The 23,999-nt window shown below is 45.1% G+C and overlaps 2 protein-coding genes across 2 annotated transcripts; both read right to left on the bottom strand.

Annotated features, from left to right (window-relative positions):
• Positions 1 to 721: 721 nt before the first annotated feature.
• Positions 722 to 2,889, bottom strand: HCAR2 (hydroxycarboxylic acid receptor 2). Its single transcript, XM_040250706.1, has one exon. It carries the CDS (start codon positions 2,714 to 2,716, stop codon positions 1,625 to 1,627), a length of 1,092 nt encoding a protein of 363 aa, XP_040106640.1. The 5' UTR covers positions 2,717 to 2,889; the 3' UTR covers positions 722 to 1,624.
• A 14,597-nt stretch (positions 2,890 to 17,486) lies between these two features.
• On the bottom strand, positions 17,487 to 19,875 carry HCAR1 (hydroxycarboxylic acid receptor 1). The gene has a single exon (XM_040250715.1). It carries the CDS (start codon positions 19,263 to 19,265, stop codon positions 18,258 to 18,260), a length of 1,008 nt encoding a protein of 335 aa, XP_040106649.1. The 5' UTR covers positions 19,266 to 19,875; the 3' UTR covers positions 17,487 to 18,257.
• Between the last annotated feature and the right edge of the window lie 4,124 nt (positions 19,876 to 23,999).

The raw sequence follows: 23,999 nt of genomic DNA, 5'->3' as shown, positions 1-23,999 counted from the left end.
TTCCTCTTTAAGAAAGATGATCTCTGCTTTTAACTTTCAGTCTCTAGGAGTTAATTGAAAAATCAGACAAGCAAACTGCTCAGAAAACACTTCAGAACCTCAAAATATCCATCTTTCTTCCTTTTCTGCCATTCCACTGGGGCCAGGAGTCTGAGTGTCTGCCTTCCTTATCGGCACCCAAGTCACTATGTCAAAGCAAGCCTCATCTTGCTAATGAACAATGAGTGGAAATGAGCATGTAACAGAAACTTGGACCGATCACCACCTCAAACCAGTACATCTCCTTTCCTTCCCAGCACTGGGAACTGAAACCATTCTTTAGGAAGGTCTGTCTTCCCCCTCCTATGCAAAAATCCCAGCCTGGCCAGATTCCTTTTTTTGATACACAAATACTAATAGCAGCATTCACCATACCATTAGCAGTATTCACCACCCCCTAAATAAAAGCAAAGTGCTCTTGCAATCCTGTCTGTACTGCCCTTCCAGATTAAATCACTTTTATTTATTCCCAACTCTTTCCCATCCTTGTTCTAATGCATATGTAATTTTTGACTTAACTACCTCATGCTGCGGCTCAGATTCCACATCCCTTTCTCACACTTTACAGTATGTGGTATTTTTTTTTTTTCTTCCAGGGCACAGTTAACAACCCGTAAAGGTCTCCACTTAAGTAAGAAGTCCATGTCTGTGAACCATCACCCAGACACATGCAACACCAGACTATGTATCTCATATCAAAGTTTATTGAAGGGGTAGAGTTCTTAAAAGAACAGAAACACAAGCAAATGAACCAGGAGGAAATCTTTCCCCCCTCTAACCATAGGACAGCATTTCCCTTTGAGTGATAAAAGCAAACAGAGGTGGGAAGCTGCTTTCTCCCTGGAGCCTTTTTAACTGCTCAACCTTCAAATTAGTGTAAACAGAAGAGGAATGGATTGGCTGCAGGTTGTAACAGAAATGTCATTTCCTTTTGCTTAGTAACACTGTTCTGCTCAGACCCTCCTGGGGCGAAGCCCCTTCTTACCACCACTGGAAACTCAAGATACTAACGGAAACTCATGAATCTCTCTATCTGGTCCGTTTCTGCCAAATCATGGCTGAAAGAAGGATCGGTTCCACCGAACCCAGGTGTCCTCCTGGCTTGTTTCATGATGCCTGGGCTCCCTTCAGATGCAATAATTCCTCTCCAATCACAGCTTTCCTTATCCCAGTGGGAGCCCACAAGAAGCTAGACCTTGCTCCAGGAGCTGAGAACCAAACAAGTCTCAGGCAGGTGACAGGAAGAGGCCTGTTGAGTCCCAGGTGCCAGTGGGCCTCTCTGTGGCTCCAACACTCCAGCAGCAGAAATGTGGACAGTTTTGCCATCTTCAGTTCTGCAAGTGTCCAAGATTGAACAGAAGTCTTAGACACCTGGAAGCTTCATCCTCCATTCCCCAAGGTTCCTGTGGAGACACGCTACAGGCAAGCAGCCCACGCCGTCACACCAATGCCCTAAGTCTGCTTCTCCGAATCTGGAAGTTCTGGGAAACCACAGACCAAGGCTCTGTTACTCCGTGCAGCAGCCAAACTGCTTCTCCAGAGATCCTGGTCCTTGATGATCTTCTCCTTTCTTGGCTTGGCCTTTTTAACTGGAGATTGGATTCAGATAAGAGGGGCTCTGCGGCTCACTGAGATCGGCCATCAAAGCCTCAGGAACATTCTTGGTAGTGCTCAGATCCCCGGTGAGCTCGGCGCTGGTGCTGCGGTTGTTATCCAACTCATCCGGCCCCTTCCTCTGCAGGCAGCGGTTGATCAAGGTGGAGAAGAAGTTGGGGAAAGATGGGCTGGAGAAGTAGTACACCAAAGGGTCCAGCATGCTGTTCATGTAGGTGAAGCTGAGGGTGATGTAAAACGCCAGGTCCACTGAACGATAGATGTCACAGTTTTCCGTGCCAGCCTTGCGCAAAAGCCAGAAAATATGTATGCGTACGGCCACGCTGGGCAGGAAGCAGATGATGAAGACAATGGCCACCACCATGATGAAGTTGATAGCCCGCTTGATCTTGGCGTGTCTGTTCATTTGCCGCTGCCGCAGGCTCCAGACGATTCTGACTGAGCAGAACAGGATGATGCCCAGGGGCACGAAGAACTCCAGGAGGAACATGGCATCGTGCCAGCGGAAGGCGTCGCAGATGCTGAAGCTGCTGCACAGTTTCGAACCCTGATTCTCGATCAACCTCGTTCTGTACAGGAGGTGGACCGTCAGGCCGATGGTGATGCCCCACAAGAGGCAGGAGATGATGCCCGCTGTCCGATTGGAGATCTTGTTCAGGGCGTGGTGGGGATGGACCACCCGGAAGTACCTATCCACGGCCACCACAGTGAGGAAAATGATGCTGCCCTGGCGGTTCATGGCCAACATGAACAGCATGAGCCGGCAGGGGATCTCCCCAAACTTCCAGTCCCACTTCCGCACGTAGTTGTCCGCCAGGAACGGCAGGCAGATGATCAGGAGAAAGTCAGCCACGGCCAAGTTGAACAGGAAAACCCGGCTGGCTTTCCAGGACTTGAGGTGGAAGCAGAAAATCCACAGGGCAAGGCCATTGCCCAGGAGCCCGAACACGAACTCCAGCCCCACGACTGGCGGCAGCACTTTGGCAATGAAGTCATCACGGAACACACAGCAGTTCTTCTCGCCTATTTTCAGAAAATGATTCTGCAGTTGGGAAGGGTTCATGAGTGAATCGCGTTGGCTCCAGGGAGCAGCTCACCTAATCAAGGCTCAGAGAACGAGGTGCAGGTCTGAGTGGCGAACCTGTGGTTCAGCGCTCGCCTTTATGTCATGTCAGAGTGTTGAAACAGATGACTGAATGGTTACCAGGAAACTACGAAATCGCTTTAAGAAAAAAAAAAAAAGAAGCCAGCAAGGCTCTTGTGCAACCTGCTGTTTGCATAAACAAGTAAAAAAAAAAAAAATCCCCCGGGGAGACAGGAACCCACAAAATTTTCTAAATGTAAAGAATATGCTTGGGCAAGCTGACTGTCATTGTGAATTACTGAAACGTGTAAGCCTGTGTGCTCGTATACTGAATACTTAGCACAGGAGAATTAATTCACAGTCATGTGGTTGCCTTGCATAATGAACAAAACAACAACAGCAATATTAACTTACTGTGCTCAACAGAAGCATGAAGAATTTGCATGGAATATCTGTAGGCATGTGTTTTAAGAAATGGTAGTGTGTGTGTGATTTTTGAAGGGGGACAGAAGGCCAAGAGAATAGTAATTGTCCAGTACCTCGTGGGCTGCCGTCTATGGGGTCGCACAGAGTCGGACACGACTGAAGCGACTTAGCAGCAGCAGCAGCAGTATTTTATGAGGACAGATGTGTTGCATTTGATGTTTCCAGGCCATCTTTTCCGTACAAGCATGGATTGCCTTTCTACACCAGAATGCTGCAATTAATTCCCAGCTAAGGCGGGGGTGGGGGGTGGGGGTGGGGGGAAGCTATTTGAGAGCAGCATGCCATTTCATAAGATGCTTGAAAACTTGAACCCAGTTTGGGTTGCCAGTGGTATGTTACAATAAGTTGGGTTTTTCCTTTGTTTGTGTTAGATTTTGAGATGCCTCCATGCTCAAGTAAGTAATTTATCATTAAGGATGTGATTTATTAAAATTAATAAGCTTTATTTTTTAGAGCAGTTTTAAATTCCCAGCAAAACTGAGCAGAAAGTACAGCGAGTTCTTGTTTACCAGCTGTTGCCATATACAACCTCCCTCACAATGTACATGATATTTTCGATTTTGTAAAATTTTATTTATTTATAGATTTATTTTTTAATACATTTTACTTAATTTTAGCTGTGCTGGGTCTTCACTGCTGCTCTGGCTTTTGAGTGCGGACCACTCTCCAGTTGCAGTGCTCAGGCTTCTTGCAGTGGCTTCTCTTGTTGCAGAACACAGTTTAGGGTGCCAGGTTTCAGTACTTGCGGCACTTGGGTTCAGTCGTTGCAGTTCCCAGGCTCTAGCACACAGGCTCAGTAGTTGTGGCCCATGGGCTTAGTTGCTCTACAGCAAATGGGATCTTCCCAGATCAGAGATCGAATCTATGTCTCCTTCATCAGCAGGCAGATTATTTACCATCAGCGAAGCCCAATGTGCGTGATATTTTAAAATCCTCCATTTTTACAAAATTAAACTTTGAGGACCTAAGAAGACTTTGAACTCTGCCTTGCAGGAGGTCACCATTTCACACATCATTTTCTTGCTTTTCAGTATAATTGGGTATATAAATCCTTACAGAACATTTCTACCCTGGAATATTTTGGTCTGATGAGTTCTTGCTGTGCAAGAGTTTCTCAGTTGTGTTGCTTCTACTCTGAGTGAGAACTAAGACATTTGTTTATTTTTAATCTTTGAAAATTTGGCCACATCATGCGGCATGAGGGATCTTAGTTCCCAGACCAGGAATCGAACCTGCTCCCTCTGCGGTAGAAGTGTAGAGTCTTACTCACTGGACTACCAGGAAGTCCCAGACATGTGTTTATTTAGTTTCACGCCCAGGTTCTGCCATAGGGGTTTGTAGACTCCTCCCAGTAAATGGGAGTCAAGACGATCTCGTGTTAGGCTCACGCAGGGAGCAGTGGCACTTGATGATGAAGACGGTGATGAAGACGATGAAGATGACGTGGGCGGTCATGCTAGGGATAGCTTCCTGCATGTCGGGTGGCATGCTCAGTGCTTTAAATACATTCGCTTGTTTCCCCCTGACTTCAGTCCATGAGGGAGAGCCTACTACTGACTTTTATTTCGAAATGAGGAAAGTGAAGCTCACAGAAGTTGGCCATATATATAGTCAAGGCTACACAGATCATAAGATTTGAATCTGGCACTGGCTTCAAAGCCTGCATCCCTAACCAATACACTACACTGCCTCTTATTATATTATTGCCCCATCTGTAAGGCTGCACCAGGAGGTCACATTGTGTGGGTGTGGACAGACTCAAGTGAAAGGACTAGCATTTGTTTCCTATCCTTGATGCCTGTCAATATCCTGCTCCCTTCTCAGATGAATGTGGACTTGTCAGTGACATTCAGAATGTAACCCTAAGGGCCTTTATTAGCTAAGAGTCAGAAAATCCAACTATTCACAATAGTTATTTCCGGGAGCTGGAATTTGCAAGAGATCTTCCCTTTGTAAGGTTTTCTTTCTGTTTTGTTTTTAATTTTTGCCAACCCACTCCAGTACTCTTGCCTAGAAAATCCCATGGACGGAGGAGCCTGGTGCAGGCTACTGTCCACGGGGTCGCAGAGAGTCAGACACAACTGAGCAATTTCACTTCACTTCATAGTTACTATACAATGTTGTGTTACTTTCTACTGTACAGCAAACTGAATCAGCTATCAGGACATATATATACCCCTCTGTTTTGGATTTCCTTCGCATTTAGGTCCCCACAGAGCACTGAGTAGAGTTCTCTGTGCTGTACAGTAGGTTCTCATTCGTTACCTATTTTATACATAGTGTGTATATGTCAATTCCAATCTAATTCTTTTTTCCCCTCATAAACTGTTATTTGTCTGTTTATTTTTATTTATTACTTTAAAAAATTTTAATTGGAAGCTGATTGCTTTACAATGCTGTGTTAGTTTCTGCTGTATAGCAGTGTGAATCAGCTGTAAGTATAAATATATCCCTCCCTCTTGAGACTCCCTCTCACCCCTCTAGGTCATCACAGAGCACTGAGCTGAGCTCCCTGTGCTTTACAGCAGCTTCCGACCAGCTATCTATTTCACACTTGGTAGTGTATATATCAGAGAAGGCAGTGGCACCCCACTCCAGTACTCTTGCCTGGAGAATCCCAGGGACGGGGGAGCCTGGTGGGCTGCCGTCTATGGGGTTGCCCAGAGTCGGACACGACTGAAGCGACTTAGCAGCAGCAGCAGAGTATATATGTTAATGCTACTCTCTCAGTTCGTCCCACCCTCCCCTTCCCCCACTCTGTCTACCTTTGAAAGTTTTATAATTTCATAATATTTGGATAAAATTAGGAAAAAACAAGAATAGATATTGCTTCATTTGGAAAAAAGAGAGAGCAAGAGAAGTTGGAGGCCCTGGATGCTTTTTTCTGGCTCCATCATTACCCATGAAACCTCTTAACCCCTGAACTTCCCATATGTAATGTGGAAGATGAGACCATCTTCCAGAGCCCTTCCAGCTCTCACATCCTAGGATTCTAAACCCAAGTTCACAACTGCTCAGAAAGAGTGTCAATCCTGGCCTCCCTGGATCCTGGCCCTGCTGTGGAATTCCCAGTCTTACCACTGTGTCATGGGCATGTTTTGTCTCGCTCCTGTCTTCCTTTTATGCATTTTTTTTTCTTGCTAGTGCATGAGTTATACAGAAACTTGTTTTAGTGATTCATTTCAGCAGCTCAGGCAGTGATTCCACCAAGTTTGGGGGAACTCCACTTAACATTTATGAATTTCACCATGAACTCAAATCTCCCTTCTTAGTTCTCTTATCACAACTGGAATGTGCCCCAGAGCAGTATGGAACTACTTTTTAAAATTAAAAATAACAATAGCTTTCATTTATCAACTGCTTGCTTTGTGCCAGGCATGTGGCTAAGAGCTGTACATACATGATCTCATTTAATCTTCTCAGAAACCCATGAGGAGTTGCCCTGTTATGATCACAGATCAGAAACCTGAGGCTTAGAGAGGTTAATTCATGGTTTGTCTTTTTTTTTTTTAATTTTTATTGAAGTATAGTTTATTTACAATGTTGTGTTTGGTGGGGGGGGGTTTAGTCGCTCAGTCGTGTCCAACCCTTTGCGACCTCTCTGTCCACGAGATTCTCCAGGCAAGAGTATCAGAGCAGGTTGCCATTTCCATCTCCAGAGGATTTTCCTGACCCAGAGATCGAACCTGGGTCTCCTGCATTGGCATGCAGACTGTTTACCGACTGAGCTATGAGGGAAACCCAATGTTGTGTTTAATTTCTGCTGTATAGCAAAATGACTTAGCTATACATATATATATATACACACACATATATATATTCTTGATATTCTTTTCAATTCTGATTTATCTACAAGATATTGGGTATATTTCCCTGCACTGTGCAATAGGGCTTTGCTGTTTATTCATCTGTCCCTGGTGGTCTAGTGGTTAGAATTCGGCACTCTCACTGTTTGTCATTGAATGTAGCGAGGTTTCTGTTTCAGTGATCTATTACTATTTCAAAAACCACCACAAAATTTAGTGGCTTAAAACAGTCACTGTTAAAAAAAAACAGAAAAAGAGTCACCATTGTATTACTATGGCTTGACTGAGCTTAGCTCGTCAGTCCTTGCTTGGGGTTTCTTAGATGGCAGGGAGGCTCACTCATGCCATTTGGGATGCCTGGGCATCTCTTCCTCTTCATATGGTCTGTGTCTCTCTCTATGGCATCTGTACACAGCCTCTTCACATATTCTTTCCACTGAGTATGCTGGACTTCTTACAAGGCTACTCAACATTTCCAAAAGCACACAAGCAGAGTCTCTTTCTTTCTTTCTCTCTCCCTTCTTTCTTCCCTTCCTTCCATGGCACCAGGTTTTAGTTACAGTATGCCAACACTTAGCTGTGGCATGTGGGATCTAGTTCCCTGACCAGGGATCGAACCCGGGCCCCTGGCATTGGGAGCACAGAGATGCAGACCTTCTTAATGCCATGGCTCGGAAATCCCAGGACATCACCTGCAGCACATTCTACTGGCCAAGGCGAGTCACCGAGTCAGTCCATGTTTCACAGGGAGGGGCCACATAAGGGTGGGGGTTCAGGAAGCACAGTTCACTGGTGCTATCTGGGGGGACCTGGACTCTGTAGGTAGTAAATGACACTGAGTTGGGACATTTGGGAAAGGAGAGACATTTGGACCTCCCGTGAAGAGGATAAAGTCAGAGAAATTGAAAGTTAGTGGGCAGAGGAAGCTGGCAATACTGACTAGCAGAGACATTAAAAGAAAGGAGAAGGATATTTCAGAGTTTTGAAACACAGTGTTAAATTTAACGTAAAAAGTCTGAGGGCAAACCAGAATAACCAAATAATCTTGAAAAAGAAGAACAAAGTTGGAGGACTCACATTTTGCAATTAAAAACTTAACTGCAAATCTATAATAATCAAGACAGTGTGATTCTGGCATAAGAATAGATGTATAGAGCAATAGAGCAAGATTATTGAGAGTTCAAAAATAAACTCTTGCATTTGTGGTCAGATGATTTTCTTCATCTTTTTTTTTTTTTTTTTTTTTTAGTATCTATTTACTTATTTGACTGTGCTGAACCTTAGTTGTGGTGCTTAGAATTTTAGATCTTCACTGTGGCATGTGGAAACTTTAGTTGTGATGCCTGAACTCTTGGTTGCTGCAAGTGGGATCTAGTTCCCTGACCAGGAATTGAACCCAGGCCCTCTACGTCAGCCACTGGACCATGAAGGAAGTCATATGGTCGGCTGATTTTCGACAAGGGTGCTAAGACAAATCCATGGGAGAAAAAATCATCTGTTCAATAAGTGCCGCTGCTGCTGCTGCTAAGTCGCTTCAGTCGTGTCCAACTCTGTGCAACCCCATAGACGGCAGCCCACCAGGCTCCCCCATCCCTGGGATTCTCCAGGCAAGAACACTGGAATGGGTTGCCATTTCTACTGGATGACTAAATAGACAAATGAATGAAGTTGGGTCCTTTCCTTGAACTGGACACAGAAATGAGCTCCAAATGGATTATAAACCTCAACATAAGATATAAAACTCTTATAAGAAATCCTAAGAGTAATTCAACATGACTAGCTTAGGCAGAGCCTTTCTAGGTACAACATCAAACACACACACAAACAAAACTGATAAGCCAGACTTTATCACTTTAAAGAAGTGAAAGTTTTTGTTTGGTTTTTACAAAAAAGAAGAAAAAAAAAATGCTTGTTAAACAAACCAAACAAGGGCCCACTGGCGAGAGTGTGGAAGAAGGCTTTTTCATACACTATCGGGGGAGTCTAAGTTGGTTCAGCCTTTTTGTTGAGTAATTTGGTGGTATCTATTAAGGTTTTAATAAGAGCTAATACAATATAATAATAAGGATGAATAGAAGTAGAGCTACTCCAGGGACTTCTTTGGTGATCCAGCGGTTAGGACTTCACATTTCTAATGCAGGGGGTGTGGAATTGATCCCTGGTCAGGGCACTATTGTAGAGCATGGTCAAAAAGTAAAATAATAATAATAATTTAAAAAAAGAAATAGAGCTACTCCATGTTGGTTGCTCCACCCATCAACAGAAAATTGGATTAAAGAGTTACTGAGCATGGCCCAGCCCTTCAGAACAAGACCCAGTTTCCCTCTCAGTCAGTCTCTCCCATCAGGAAGCTTCCATAAGCCTCTATCCTTCTCTATCAGGGCAGACAGACTGAAAACCATAATCACAGAAAACCAACCAATGTGATCACATGGACCACAGCCTTGTCTAACTCAATGAAACTATGAGCCATGCCGTGTAGGGCCACCCAAGATTGACGGGTCACGGTGGAGAGTTCTGACAAAACGTGGTCCACTCAAGAAGGGAATGGCAAACCACTTCAGTATTTTTGCCTTGAGAATCCCGTGAACAGTATGAAAAGGCAAAAAGATAGAACACGGAAAGAGGAACTCCCCAGGTCAGTAGGTGCCCAATATGCTACTGGAGATCAGTGGAGAAATAACTCCAGAAAGAATGAAGAGACAGAGGCAAAGCAAAAACAACACCCAGTTGTGGATGTGACTGGTGATAGAAGTAAAGTTTGATGCTGTAAAGAGCAGTATTGCATAGGAACCTGGAATGTTAGGTCCATGAATCAAGGTAAATTGAAAGTGGTCAAACAGGAGATGGCAAGAGTGAACATCAGCATTCTAGGAATCAGTGTACTAAAATGGACTGGAATGGGTGAATTTAACTCAGATGACCATTATATCTTAGAAGAAATGGAGTAGCCATCATAGTCAACAAAAGAGTCTAAAATGCAGTACTTGGATTTCTCAAAGTAATTTCTCAAATTACTTACATTCTCAAAAACAACAGAATGATCTCTGTTCGTTTCCAAGGCAAAACATTCAATATCACAGTAACCCAACTCTATGCCCCAACCAGTAATGCTGAAGAAGCTGACGTTGAATGATCCTATGAAGATCTACAAGATCTTCTAGAACTAACACCCAAAAATAGATGCCCTTTTCATTATAGGGGACTGGAATGCAAAAGTAGGAAGTCAAGAAACACCTGGGGTAACAGGCCAATTTCGCCTTGAAATACGGAATGAAGCAGGGCAAAGACCAATAGAGTTTGCCAAGAGAATGCACTGGTCACAGCAAACACCCTCTTCCAACAACACAAGAGAAGACTCTACACATGGACATCACCAGATGGTCGACACCGAAATCAGATTGATTATATTCTTTGCAGCCAAAGATGGAGAAGCTCTATACAGTCAACAAAAACAAGACCAGGAGCTGACTGTGGTTCAGGTCATGGACTCCTTATTGCCAAATTCAGACTTAAATTGAAGAAAGTAGGGAAAATCACTAGACCATTCAGGTATGACCTAAATCAAATCCCTTATGATTATACAGTGGAAGTGAGAAACAGATTTAAGGGATTAGATCTGATAGAGTGCCTGAGGAGCTATGGACAGAGGTTCGTGATATTATATGGGAGACAGGAATCAAGACCATCCCCAAGAAAAAGATATGCAAAAAGGCAAAATGGTTGTCTGAGGAGGCCTTACAAATAGCTGAGAAAAGAAGAGAAGCAAAATGCAAAGGAGAAAAGGAAAGATATACCCATCTGAATGCAGAGTTCCAAAGAATAGCAAGGAGAGATAAGAAAGCCTTCTTCAGTGATCAGTGCAAAGAAATAGAGGAAAACAATAGAATGGGAAAGACTAGAGATCTCTTTAAGAAAATTAGAGATACCAAGGCAACATTTCATGCAAAGATGGGCTCAATAAAGGACAGAAATGGTATGGACCTAACAGGAGCAGAAGATATATTAAGAAGAGGTAGCAAGAATACACAGAAAGTGAAAGTGAGAGTGAAGTCGCTCAGTCGTGTCCGACTCTTAATGACCCCATGGACTGCAGCCAACTAGGCTCCTCCGTCCATGGGATTTTCCAGGCAAGAGTACTGGAGTGGGGTGCCATTGCACCTAACAGAAGCAGAAGATATATTAAGAAGAGGTGGCAAGAATACACAGAAGAACTGTGCAAAAAAGATCTTCATGACCCAGATAATCACGATGATGTGATCACTCACCTAGAGCCAGACATCCTAGAATGCAAAGTCAAGTGGGCCTTAGAAAGCATCACTACAAACAAAGCTAGTGGAGGTGATGGAATTCCAGCTGAACTATTTCAAATCTGAAAAGATGATGCTGTGAAAGTGCTGCACTCAATATGCCAGCAAATTTGGAAAACTCAGCAATGGCCACAGGATTAGAAAAGGTCAGTTTTCATTCTAATCCCAAAGAACAATACCACACAATAACACTCATCTCACACGCTAGTCAATAAATGCTCAAAATTCTCCAAGCCAGGCTTCAACAGTACGTGAACTGTGAATTCCCAGATGTTCAAGCTGGTTTTAGAAAAGGCAGAGGAACCAGAGATCAAATTGCCAACATCTGTGGGATCATCGAAAAAACAAGAGTTCCAGAAAAACATCTACTTCTGGTTTCTTGACTATGCCAAAGCCTTTGACTGTGTGGATAACAAGAAACTGTGGGAAATTCTGAAAGAGATGGGAATACCAGACCACCTGACCTGCCTTTTGAGAAATCCATATGCAGGTCAGGAAGCAACAGTTAAAACTGGACATGGAACAACAGACTGGTTCCAAATCAGGAAAGAAGAACGTCAAGGCTGTATACTGTCACCCTGCTAATTTAACTTATATGCAGAGTACATTATGCTAAATGACAGGCTGGATGAAGCACAAGCTGGAATCAAGATTTCCAGGAGAAATATCAGTAACCTCAGATATGCAGATGACACCACCCTTGTGGCAGAAAGTTAAGAGGAACTAAAAAGCCTCTTGATGAAAGTGAAAGAGGAGAGCGTAAAAGTTGGCTTAAAGCTCAACATTCAGAAAACAAAGATCATGGCATCTGGTCCCATCACTTCATGGCAAATAGATAGGGAAACAGTGGAAACAGTGACAGACTTTATTTTGGGGGGCTCCAAAATCACTGCAGATGGTGACTGCAGCCATGAAATTAAAAGACGCTTGCTCCTTGGAAGGAAAGTTACGACCAACCTAGACAGCATATTAAAAAGCAGAGACATTACTTTGCCAACAAAGGACCATCTAGCTGAAGCTATGGTTTTTCCAGTAATCATGTATGGTTGTGAGAGTTGGACTATAAAGAAAGCTGAACACCAAAGAATTGATGCTTTTGAACTGTGGTGTTGGAGAAGACCCTTGAGAGTCCCTTGGACTGCAAGGAGATCCAACCAGTCCATCCTAAAGGAAATCAGCCCTCAATATTCATTGGAAGGAGTGATGCTGAAGCTGAAACTCCAATACTTTGGCCACCTGATGCAAAGAACTGACTCATTGGAAAAGACCCTGATGCTGGGAAAGATTGAGGGCGGGAGGAGAAGAGGACAACAGAGGATGAGATGATTGGATGGTATCACTGACTCAATGGACATGAGTTTGAGCAAGCTCCAGGACCTGGTGATGGACATGGAGGCCTGGAATGCTGCAGTCCATGGGGTCGCAAAGAGTCAGACAAGACTGAGCAACTGAACTGAACTCAATGTTGGTTACTATCGTAGGGGTTTTATACCGCTAAACTAATTTAGTGCTCAGAATAGCTTTAAGAGATAGGTAGTATGCATAGGTACTATTCTTTTACAGACAAGGAAAATAAGTGAGAAGCAGTGGGAAGTTAAGTAATTTTCTCAAGGTCACACAGCTAGTAAAAAAAAGGAGATAGGATTGGAACGTACAAGATGTAACTCCAAGGGTTCTCCTCTCAGCCACTGTGCACTTGACCTCACCCAGTGTGCCTTTGACTCTGCAATTCCATGTCTAAAAATCTATCTTCCAAAGTCTTTGACACAACCCAAAGGTAAATCTTTCAGTATGTTCACCATAGCATCCTGACAATAGAGGAAAACTAGAAATAAATGTCTGTTAGTTGAATAAACTAATTTCAAAAAGGAAATTGATCTCTATTCTGACTTAGGAGGGCTTCCCAGGTGGCTCAGTGGTAAAGAACCTGCCTGCCAGTGCAGAAGATGCAGAAAACCTGGGTTCGATCCCTGAGTCAGGAACATTCCCTGGAGGAGGGCATGGCACCCTCGGTTGGGAAGATCCCCTGGAGAAGGGCATGGCAACCCACTCTGTTATTCTTGCCTGGGAAATCCCATGGACAGAGGAACCTGGCAGGCTCCAGTCCATAGGGTCACAGAGTCAGGCACGACTGAGCGTGCACGCACTGATGTAGGAAACAGTCCATGATAAAATAGCTTGCAAGACTCTATCTTTCTATCTTGCTTTAACAATGAAAGATTCATTACCTTTGTGCAAGTGCGTATGTATCCAAACGTTAAAAGTCACGACCTCTAGAAATCAGATTAAGAGGAAAGAAAGGAAGATCTTTACTTCTTACTTTACATATCTGTGTGTTCCTTGATTTCTGAATGAAAACATAACATGCTTCTGTAATGAAATACATTGAATTCTTGTCTAAAAGGAAAAGGATCTGCAAGTCTTTTCATGAATCTTCTGTCAGGACAGATTGCGAGCAGACCCTTCTCACCCAGGGGAATCTCACAGCTTCCCCTCTTACCAGGTTGCTGTGGCCCAGCCTAGACTTTCCATTCCATTCCCATTGATCTTCCTGCAGTTCCCTCAACCAAGATTAAGGGCCCCTGGCTTCTCCTGTAGAACCCCAGATTTCCCACTTTCACTGCAGTTACCCTGAATGGTAAATTTAGTTTATCCTTGGTTTCTACACTGGAACCCACAGGGTGAGTTTTTCGCTTGGCTTTTCACTGTGCCTGGTACAGAGCTGGTACCTAATGAATGTTCCTTGAAAGAGGGAATGAATGAATGAAACCATATCATCACTGGAAGCTGAATACAAAGTAAGCTCATCTCTAAGCCCATCTGTTTATGCTGCTCCATCACAAACTCTGTCTATATAAAATGTAGGGCCCCAGACTTCCCTTGGAGAAGGAAATGGCAACCCACTCCAGTATTCTTGCCTGGAGAGCCCCAGGGACAGAGGAGCCTGGTGGGCTGCCATCTATGGGGTCGTACACGACTGAAGCGACCTAGCAGCTGCAGCAGACTTCCCTGGTGGTCCAGTGGTTAAAAATCCACCTGCAATGCAGAGGACATGGATTTGATCCCCAGTCCGGGAAGATCCCACCCATATCTACTAAGCCTGTATGCCAACTACTAAGCCAGTACACTGCCAAAAATCAATCAATCAATCAATTAATTAGTTTTGAAAATGTAGGGCTCCAGCTTCATGGATGAGTTCAGAAGGGTTCTGTGTTTAGTTTATGCCCTGCTGTCACTATCTTGAAATGATTTATGCTTTTTGAATGAGGGCCCTTGCATTTTCTCTTTGCACTGGTCTTTCAAATGGGATAGCTAATCCTGAAGCCATTTATGGACTCACTGAGATGGTGGGGTCTTGCGTCATATTGGAAAACTGTGAATTAGAAGGCCCAGGAGGCAGCAAGCTGAGCCTGTGCATCACAACGTGTCCACCTCCCACCTCAGAGTTCTAATCCCACCCAAGCAGCCCCTGCACTCTGGTGACCTCAGACACCATCTTAACCATGTCAGTTGTAGGAAAGGGTAAGGAAACCCATTCTGAGAGTAGTCCAGAATCTATTTTCATAGTCAGTACCAATAAAAGGTACCTCTTATTTTTTTCCATAGAATTTGTGAACAATAATGGTCTACTATCCCTTCTCACTTTTACATCACTTTTCCTGAAAGACCCTGAGTCAGAGGAGACAACATTTTCTTCTACATCAATGACAGTTCCCTATTCCAGGTAGTTTAAACAAAGTTTCATCAACAAAGCTATACATCACTTCCTTACAATTTCTGAAGGCTTCTTGGTAACATTTATTGGTAACATTATTTCACCACATTCTATGAATTTGAAAGAAGCAAAATCAGAATCAAGACTGTGGTTGGGGTCTGGATCTTTCTTTTGGTTTGTTCTTGCTGTTTTTTTTAATGAGAACCTCAGCCTACCAGAGCTTCCCTGGTGGCTCAGATGGGAAAGAATCTGCCTGCAATGCAGGAGACCCAGGTTCTATCCCTGGGTCAGAAGGATCCCTTGGAGAAGGGAAGGGCTATCCACTCCTGTATTCTTGCCTGGAAAATCTCACGGACAGAGAAGCCTGGTGGGCTACAGTCCATGGGGTCTGAAAGAGTTGGACAAACACAACTGAGCAACTAACGCTTTCAGCTACCATGAGCTCCTGGATTTTTTGGACCTTTTTTCTCTTGGAGGGTAAAGTCTCATGACTCTTTTGACATAGGATGACACACAGGATACAGGCTTTCTTTTGGAATCTGTTTTTATTAAGATGGAGCAACAAGGGGGCAGCCCAGGAAAGAGTGAACTAAGAATAGAGTTTAAAGCAGAAGTATGGGTTTTCCACAGATTTCTGTCTAGAGTTCTAAAGCTGATAAGAATCCTTGCTTTCACTTCTCCCCTGGAAGCAGGGTAACTAACATAGTGACAGCAGAATAGCTACTTACGGGCTCTGAACACCAGGGGAAATTGCTTCTGTGCCTCAGTTTCTTTATGTGTAAAATGTGTTGACATAATACATCAGAACATTGAGCATTACTGCCAGGCAATGCACTTAATGCTTTACATACACTTACTCATTCATTCAATTTACTCAGCACCTACTGTGTGCATTCACACTTCTAGACTCTAAGGATTTAAGAGTAATCAAAGTACCTGTGCTTCAGGATCTTATATTCAGTGAATTCACCGAACAACCTTCTTTTTTCCTTTTTAATCGTTTTTTATTTGTCCGTGATGGGTCTTCGTTGCTTTGCGCGGGGTTTGTCTAGTTACAGCGAGCAGAGGCTACTCTTCCTTGTGGTGCACAGGCTTCTCATTGCAGTGGCTTCTCTTGTTGTGAAGCACAGGCTCCAGGCACACAGGCCTCAGTAGTTGCAGCGCCTGGGCTCAGTAGTTGTGGTGTGCAGGCTTAGTTGCTCCATGGCACGTGGGATCTTCCCAGATCAGGGATCGAACCTGTGTGCCCTGCATTGGCAGGCAGATTCTTTACCAATACCACTAAGCCACCAACAGAGTCCCCCAAAGACCTTCTGATGTCAATGTTATTGTTACCCCTGTTTGACAGATGAGGAAATTAAAGCTAAACATGGTTAAATAAAATCTGCCCCCAGATCACACATCTAGTAACTCAGATTGATCTAGTTTGTACAACCCATGTTTTCCATCTCTGGGCTGTGCAGTGCCCCTTAAAAATGAGTTAATAAGAACAATATATATAATATGTGCATACTTAGTCGTGTCCAGCTCTTTGTGACCCCAGGGGCCATAGCCCGCCAGGCTTCTGTCCATGGGATTTCCCAAGCAACAATACTGGAGTGGGTTGCCATTTCCTTCTCCAAGGTCTTCATGACCCAGGGATGGAATCTGGGTCTCTTGCATTGCAGGCAGATTCTTTACCTCTGCGCCACCTGGGAAGCCCAGGGACAGCCTAGATGGGTGTTTTGAGGCCAAAGAATGCAACATTGGTATTAGTTGCAGATTAAGGGTCTTAATGGGCTTCCCCAATGGAAAAGAATCTGCCTGCAATGCACAAGCCACAGGAGGTACAGGTTCCATCCCTGGGTCAGGAAGATCTCCTGGAGGAGGGCACGGTAGCCCACTCCAGTATTCTTACCTGGAGAATCCCCATGGACAGAGAAGCCAGGTGAGTTACAGTCCATAGGGTCATAAAGAGTCGGACATGACTGAAGCGACTTAGCATGCATGCAAAGGTTTTAATTGGAGAGAATCCCCTGGGAATTTGAGAACGTGTGAAGAGAGGAGCCAAGAATGCTTTCACCGCTTTATGACTTGAGAACAGAGCTGATTTTGGCTTGGCATCTCTCCCCCCAATCCAGGGCAGAAGCAGCATGTCAGTTCATACAATCATCTCATTCTGAGGACCCCATGGGCATATTTGGAAATTCATGTACACAAGGCCTACTGCCTTTTCCACCCTTTGGTGTTTGTATAGAATCCTACAATAAAAGGAAAACAGCGGTGTTTGTAGAGAACAGGTCTAGAAGCTATAGTTATCATAAGGGTGAAGGTCATTAACTTCTCTGTTTGCCCCCTCCCCCAAAACACACAAGTTGACTAAGGACCCTCCGGGTCAAAGGGACACTAGCAAAGTACCTGGCACAGAATATTAATTCAGTAAATACGTAGAAAATGAATGATTGAATAATTTAAACTCATAGTCACATTACAAGCAGCCAAAGCAATATCGCTGGACTCAGCACTACCCAAAGGCTAATAGGACTTTTTCAAGTGCTCAGCTTCCACTGGAAAAATCAGGACAGGAAAACATATCCTTCAGTACCTTCTTTGAAATGCAAATACTCCGAAAAGCTGGCAGCATGTTGTTTTTGCTGTCATTTTTCTTAGGCTCCTGAGAAGTCAGAAAAGTAGAGGGACCCTGGGAAGATGAAAATCTTCGGGGTCAAGACATCCCACTCTAAAGAGCCTCCCTCTGCCTGAAATAAAAATATTGACTTACCCCAGTTTCTATTTTCCAAGAAAAGTGAGGATTTAAGGTCAGAGGATCGGTCATTAAATTCGCTGACTCCCCCAGGGAGAGAACATGACAGAATGACAGAGTTAAACATTAGTACATATCACCTGAGCCGTTTAAAATTTCTCAGGGGCCAAGCTCTTCCCAGCACACACACACACACACACACACACACACACACACACACGCCTCTGTCATTAGAATCAAATTATATAAATGCAACTGACTCACTTCTCAAGTGGAACCTTCCAAAAAGGCATAGTGATCCGAATTTCGTATCCAACAGAGTGAGGAGTGTACAGCTAAGAGAGAACGGCATTTTCAAGGCTCCCCACCCCTCAGCATGGAGTATTTCTAAGTCACCAATCCATCCTCCTTGATTTTGTCCGTCTGTCTGTCCTGGTGCCATCCGTCACATTTGGAGGTCTCACTGCACCTCAGACTGGCTTTGGAAGTTATTTGGCACACTGACGCAACTCTTGCAACAAAGGTTGGAAGTGGGCATCCCCTCTGGCCTCCTGAAGCATCCTGGATACCTAGGTCTCAAACTGCAGATTTTGAGCTTGGTGTAGAATTTGGGGAATGAGGGACTTGAAAAATAATATACCAGGGGGTCCAGCATGCTGTTTATGTAGGTGAAGCTGAGGGTGACGTGGAGGGCCACATGGACAGATGGATTGCAGGCGCTGGAGGGCACCGTCCAGAGGAAATAGAGTCTGGCCAACGCGCTGGGCAGGTAGCAGGCAATGAACACCACCGCCACCATCACGATGAAACGAGTAGGCTTCTTCATCCGACCCTGCCTGGCCAGACGCTGCCTCTGCTTGAGGCGCCAAATGATCTTGAAGGAGCAGAACAAGATGATGCCAAGGGGCAGAAAGAACTCCAGCTGGAACATGACATCATGCCAGCCGTTGGCCGACACCATGATGAAGCTCTCACAAGCTATGACTTTCTCTTGCACACACAGATGGTTCTCCATCAGAAGATACAGAGTCCCCAAGATGACCAGGGTCCAAAGGGCACAGACGATGCCAACCGCAGTCCAGTTGGAGATGGTGTTCACCATATGGTGGGGGTGGACCACTTTAAAATACCGGTCCACAGCCACCACTGTGAGGAAGACAATGCTCCCGGCCCTGTTCATGGCCAGCATGAAGAGTGCCATCCGACAAGGAATATCCTCAAACGCCCATTGCCTCTGTCTGAGGTAGTAGTCTGTCCGAAAGGGCAGGCAGATCATCAGAAGGAAGTCGGCTATGGCCAAGTTGAAGAGGTAAATAGTGCTTGGCTTCCAGGTCTTCATGTGAAAGCAGAAACCACAGAGAGCGACGCCGTTGCCCAGGATGCCGAGCACAAAGGCGAGGATTAGCAGCGACGGCATCACCTCAGGCATGTGGTACCCCTGGATGAGGCAGCACGACCTGTTGGCCATGGTGGACAGAGGACCAGGGCTCTGTGTGCCGGCCGCGCCGTTCCAACTTCCTCACCGTGGGAGGCAGGTACCGCACGTGCACATGGATGCAGGCACCGCACGGAGAACAGAAACTTCAGCCAGGAAATGCAACACTGCAGTGGAGGCTGGATCACAAGTGGTCCATCCCCAACCCCCACCCCCCACCTCCTGGCCCAAGAGCTGAAGCCTGTAGCACCCCAGGGCCTGGAAACACAGGTGACTTCACCAACTTGTCATTTCTGGGAAGCAGCTGGCTGGACCGAGGAAATTCATGCCGGAGTGGAGTTGTTGGGACCTGCCCCAGAAAGAGTTTTTCTTTCCAGCCTCTCTCTTTCTCTTCAGAGTCTCTCCAAGCTGGAGGATTAAGCGAAGCTACACAGAAGTCACGAAAAAAAAAAAAAAAAAAGCTTGTTTTTCCTCCCTCCCCAGTGGAGAAACACAAACATTTCCTGGAGCTGTTCTGGGTCTCTCCTCCCTAACCTTTGCCTGACTGCCCCAACCTCACCCTCATCCCGTGGGGGCTCTCCCAGGCAGTGCCAGAGAGGGGAGGCTTAGCTCTGCCGCTCCTCAGGGCCACTTCCTGCGCCCAGACCCAAAAATACAGCACTTCAAAAATCAGAAGGATCTATGGAGGGGGAAAAATATCCCTAAAATAGCACTTGTTTGGCTGTTTGAAAAATTCTCTGAAGTGAGTCGCCCTTCCTCTCCTTCACTGGTACCTCCTACCCTGGCCATCCTTCCTTGGACCCAGTGACCAGCTGCACCACCACTGAGGCTGTGAAATGAATCTGAAGCCACTTCTCATGTCCCTCTTCATGAAACAGCCTCTCTGGGAGCTGGGTTCTCCCTCTGCTGTCAGCAAAAGAGGATTTGGCTCTGAGTTTCTCAGATCCGCCTGCTCAAAAGAGTGGAGCGCCACAATCTGTATGTTTTTCATTTTAATTGTGTGTTCAGCCCATGGGTGGCGGCAGTTGGCCAAGGAGTTTATCTCCAAAACGGTCATGGGTAAAATCAGTCTGCTCTCAAGACCTGTGTGTGCTAAGTCGCTTCAGTCACATCCAACTGTTTGCAACCCCATGTACTGTGGCCTACCAGGCTCCTCCGTCTGTGGGATTTCTCCAGGCAAGAATACTGGAGTAAGTTGCCATGCCCTCCTCTAGGGGATCTTCCCAACCCAGGGGTTGAATCTGGGTCTCCTGCTTTGGCAGGTGGTTTTGTAAACTTTCCTGTCCTTTGGCTTTAGAGATCATCTGTCTACCTTTCAGCTTAGGGGAGGGTGAGGGGAGAGAGTGTATGGAAAGGATACATGTGGGGACCTCCTGGGTGGTCTAGTGGTTAAGACTCCAAATTTGACTGCAAGGGGCCCAGGTTTGATCCCTGGCCAGTGAACTAAAATCCCACATGCCATAAGGTGTGGCCACACACACACACACACACACACACCTGGATTTCCAGCCTCTTTAGGAAACTGGATTTGGTCACACTGGGCCAAGCATCCCACCTGATGACAATCTGCTGGATATGAGAATAGCTTCACCCTTAAGACACAGCAGGAATGGTACATTTTGCCTCCGTCTCCACTTACCTGGTCAGCTTCACTCATCGACAGGCCTGGTCTCTGTGGGATTTTGAGTTTGTTACCTCTGCTCTAGGTTTGTCAGTTCTGTCCTTCCCAGGTGGCACAGTGGTAAAGAATCTGCTGCTCAATACAGGAGATGCAGGTCCGATCCCTGGGTCAGGAAGATTCCTTGGAGGAGGAAATGGCAAGCCACTCCAATATTCCTGCCTGGAGGATCCTATGGACAAAGGAGCCTGGAAGGCTACAGTCCATGGGGTCGCAAAGAGCTGGATACGACTGAAGCGACTTGGCATGCATGCACGTTCCAGGTTAAAGGTCACATTCCCTGAAATGGTCTACAAGGCCCTTCACAGATGATTGCCAAACCAGCTTTCCAAGATCATTCTCCTCTCACTTCCCTCCCCACACCCTACTTGTTCGTCTCCGAACTTCTAATAAATAAGTGTATCCACCAAACAGTACCCTTAGCTCCCTCGCTATCCTCACTAACCAACAGGCCCTTGAATGTAAAGTCCATGTTCTTGGCAGGAAAGGCCTACAAGAAGGATCTGATGATTAGCTCCTACTTTTCATGAGAGCACATATCTGCCAGTTACACTCTGTGGATCTTTGTGATTATTATTACTATTATTTTTTTGACCATGCCTTGTGGCAAGTGGGATCTTAGTTCCTCGACCAGGGATTGAACCCAGGCCCCCTGCATTAGAACGTGTGGAGTCTTAAATCAGTGGACCACCAAGCAAGTTCCTACTTTGTGATTTTATAAGAGGCTAACTGGCAGGGGGTATCTATGCAGGCCGGAATGCCCCAAGGTGAGCCCTGGGTGGGTGAACCTGAGACCCTGATATGGTCAGGCTGGATTTTTCAACAAATGGAAAAGACTCTTTCTTCTGTGTTAGCAGAGACTATCGAGATTCTCATAAATACAAAGATGATTGTTTCCCTTTTCCCAAATGACTAATACTTGCCTTTCTTTTTTAAAAAAAATAATTTTATTGATTTATTTGGTTTTTGGCTGTGCTGGGTCTCTGTGGCTGCACGCACGTTTTCTCTCATTGCTTCTCATTGTGGTGGCTTCTCTTGTGGAGGAGCTCTAGTAGTTATAGCTTGTGGGCTCAGAAGTGGCAGTTCCCAGGCTCTCGAGCACAGACTCAGTGTTGTGGGCTTCTGTGTGACACATGAGTGACCCATGGGCTTAGTTGCTCCAAGGCTTGTGAGAAACTTCCTGGATCCGGGATCAAACCCATGTCTCCTGTATTGGGAGGCAGGTTCTTTCCCACTGAGCCACCAGGAAAGCCCTAACATTTACCCTTCTTTTCCACATCCTTTCAGTTCAGCTCAGTCGTGTCTGACTCTTTGTGACCCCATGGACTGCAGCATGCCAGGCCTCCCTGTCTGTCACCAACTCCCAGAGTTTACTCAAACTCATGTCCATTGAGTCGGTCATGCCATCCAACCATCTCATCCTCTGTCATCCCCTTCTCGCACCTTCAATCTTTCCCAGCATCAGAATCTTCCAGTGAGTCAGTTCTTCACATCACGTGGCCAAAGTATTGGAGTTTCAGCTTCAACATCAGTCCTTCTAATGAATATACAGGACTGATTTCCTTTAGGATGGACTGGTTGGACTCCTTGCAGTCCAAGGGACTCTCAAGAGTCTTCTCCAACACCACAGTTTAAAAGCATCAATTCTTCAGCTCTCAGCTTTCTTTATAGTCCAGCTCTCACATCCATACATGACTACTGGAAAAACCATAGCTTCAACTAGACGGGCCCTTGTCAGCAAAGTAATGTCTCTCCTTTTTAATATGCTGTCTACATTGGTCATAACTTTCCTTCCAAGGAGTAAGCATCTTTTAATTTCATGGCTGCAGTCACCATATGCAGTGATTTTGAAGCCCCCCAAAATAAAGTCTGACACTGTTTCCACTGTTTCCCCATCTATTTGCCATGAAATGATGGGACCAGATGCCATGATCTTCGTTTTCTGAATGTTGAGCCTTAAGCCAACTTTTTCACTCTCCTCTTTCACTTTGATCAAGAGGCTTTTTAGTTCTTCTTCACTTTCTGCCATAAGGGTGGTGTCATCTGGATATCTGAGGTGATTGATATTTCTCCCAGCAATCTTGATTCCAGCTTGTGCTTCATTCAGCCCAGCATTTCTCATGATGTACTCTGCATATAAGTTAAATAAGAAGGGTGACAATACACAGCCTTCACGTACTTCTTTCCTGATTTGGAAGCAATCTGTTGTTCCATGTCCAGTTATAACTGTTGCTTCCTGACCTGCATATGGATTTCTCAAGAGGCAGGTCAGGTGGTCTGGTATTCCCATCTCTTTCAGAATTTTCCACAGTTTATGGTGATCCACACAGTCAAAGGCTTTGGCATAGTCAAGAAACCAGAAGTAGATGTTTTTCTGGAAACTTCTTGCTTTTTCGATGATCCCACAGATGTTTGCAATTTGATCTCTGGTTCCTCTGCCTTTTCTAAATCCAGCTTGAACATCTGGGAGTTCACAGTTCATGTACTGTTGAAGCCTGGCTTGGAGAATTTTGAGTATTACTTTGCTAGCGTGTGAGATGAGTACGATTGTGTGGTAGTTTGAGCATTCTTTGGCATTGCCTTTCTTTGGGATTGGAGTGAAAACTGACCTTTTCCAGTCCTGTGGCCACTGCTGAGTTTTCCCAATTTGCTGGCAGATTGAGTGCAGCACTTTCACAGCATCATCTTTTCGGATTTGAAATAGTTCAGCTGGAATTCCATCACCTCCACTAGCTTTGTTCCTAGTGATGCTTCCTAAGGCCCACTTGACTTCGCATTCCAGAATGTCTGGCTCTAGGTGAGTGGTCACACCATTGTGATTGTCTGGGTGGTCAAGATCTTTTTTGTACAGTTCTGTGTATTCTTGCCACCTCTTCTTAATATCTTATGCTTCTGTTAGATCCATACCATTTCTGTCCTTTACTGTGGCCATCTTTACATGAAATGTTCCCTAGATATCTCTAATTTTCTTGAAGAGATCTCTAGTCTTTCCCATTCCCACCTTAAACCTATTCACAGACCACTGCCAGAAACTGAACCAGCGTCTCTTTCATCTCCTGCATTGGCCGGTGGATTCTTTATCACTGTGC

Source organism: Oryx dammah, unplaced genomic scaffold (genome assembly GCF_014754425.2).
Source record: "Oryx dammah isolate SB20612 unplaced genomic scaffold, SCBI_Odam_1.1 HiC_scaffold_12, whole genome shotgun sequence".
NCBI classification, from domain to species: Eukaryota; Metazoa; Chordata; class Mammalia; order Artiodactyla; family Bovidae; genus Oryx; species Oryx dammah.
This window is presented reverse-complemented; position numbering and strand designations above follow the sequence as displayed.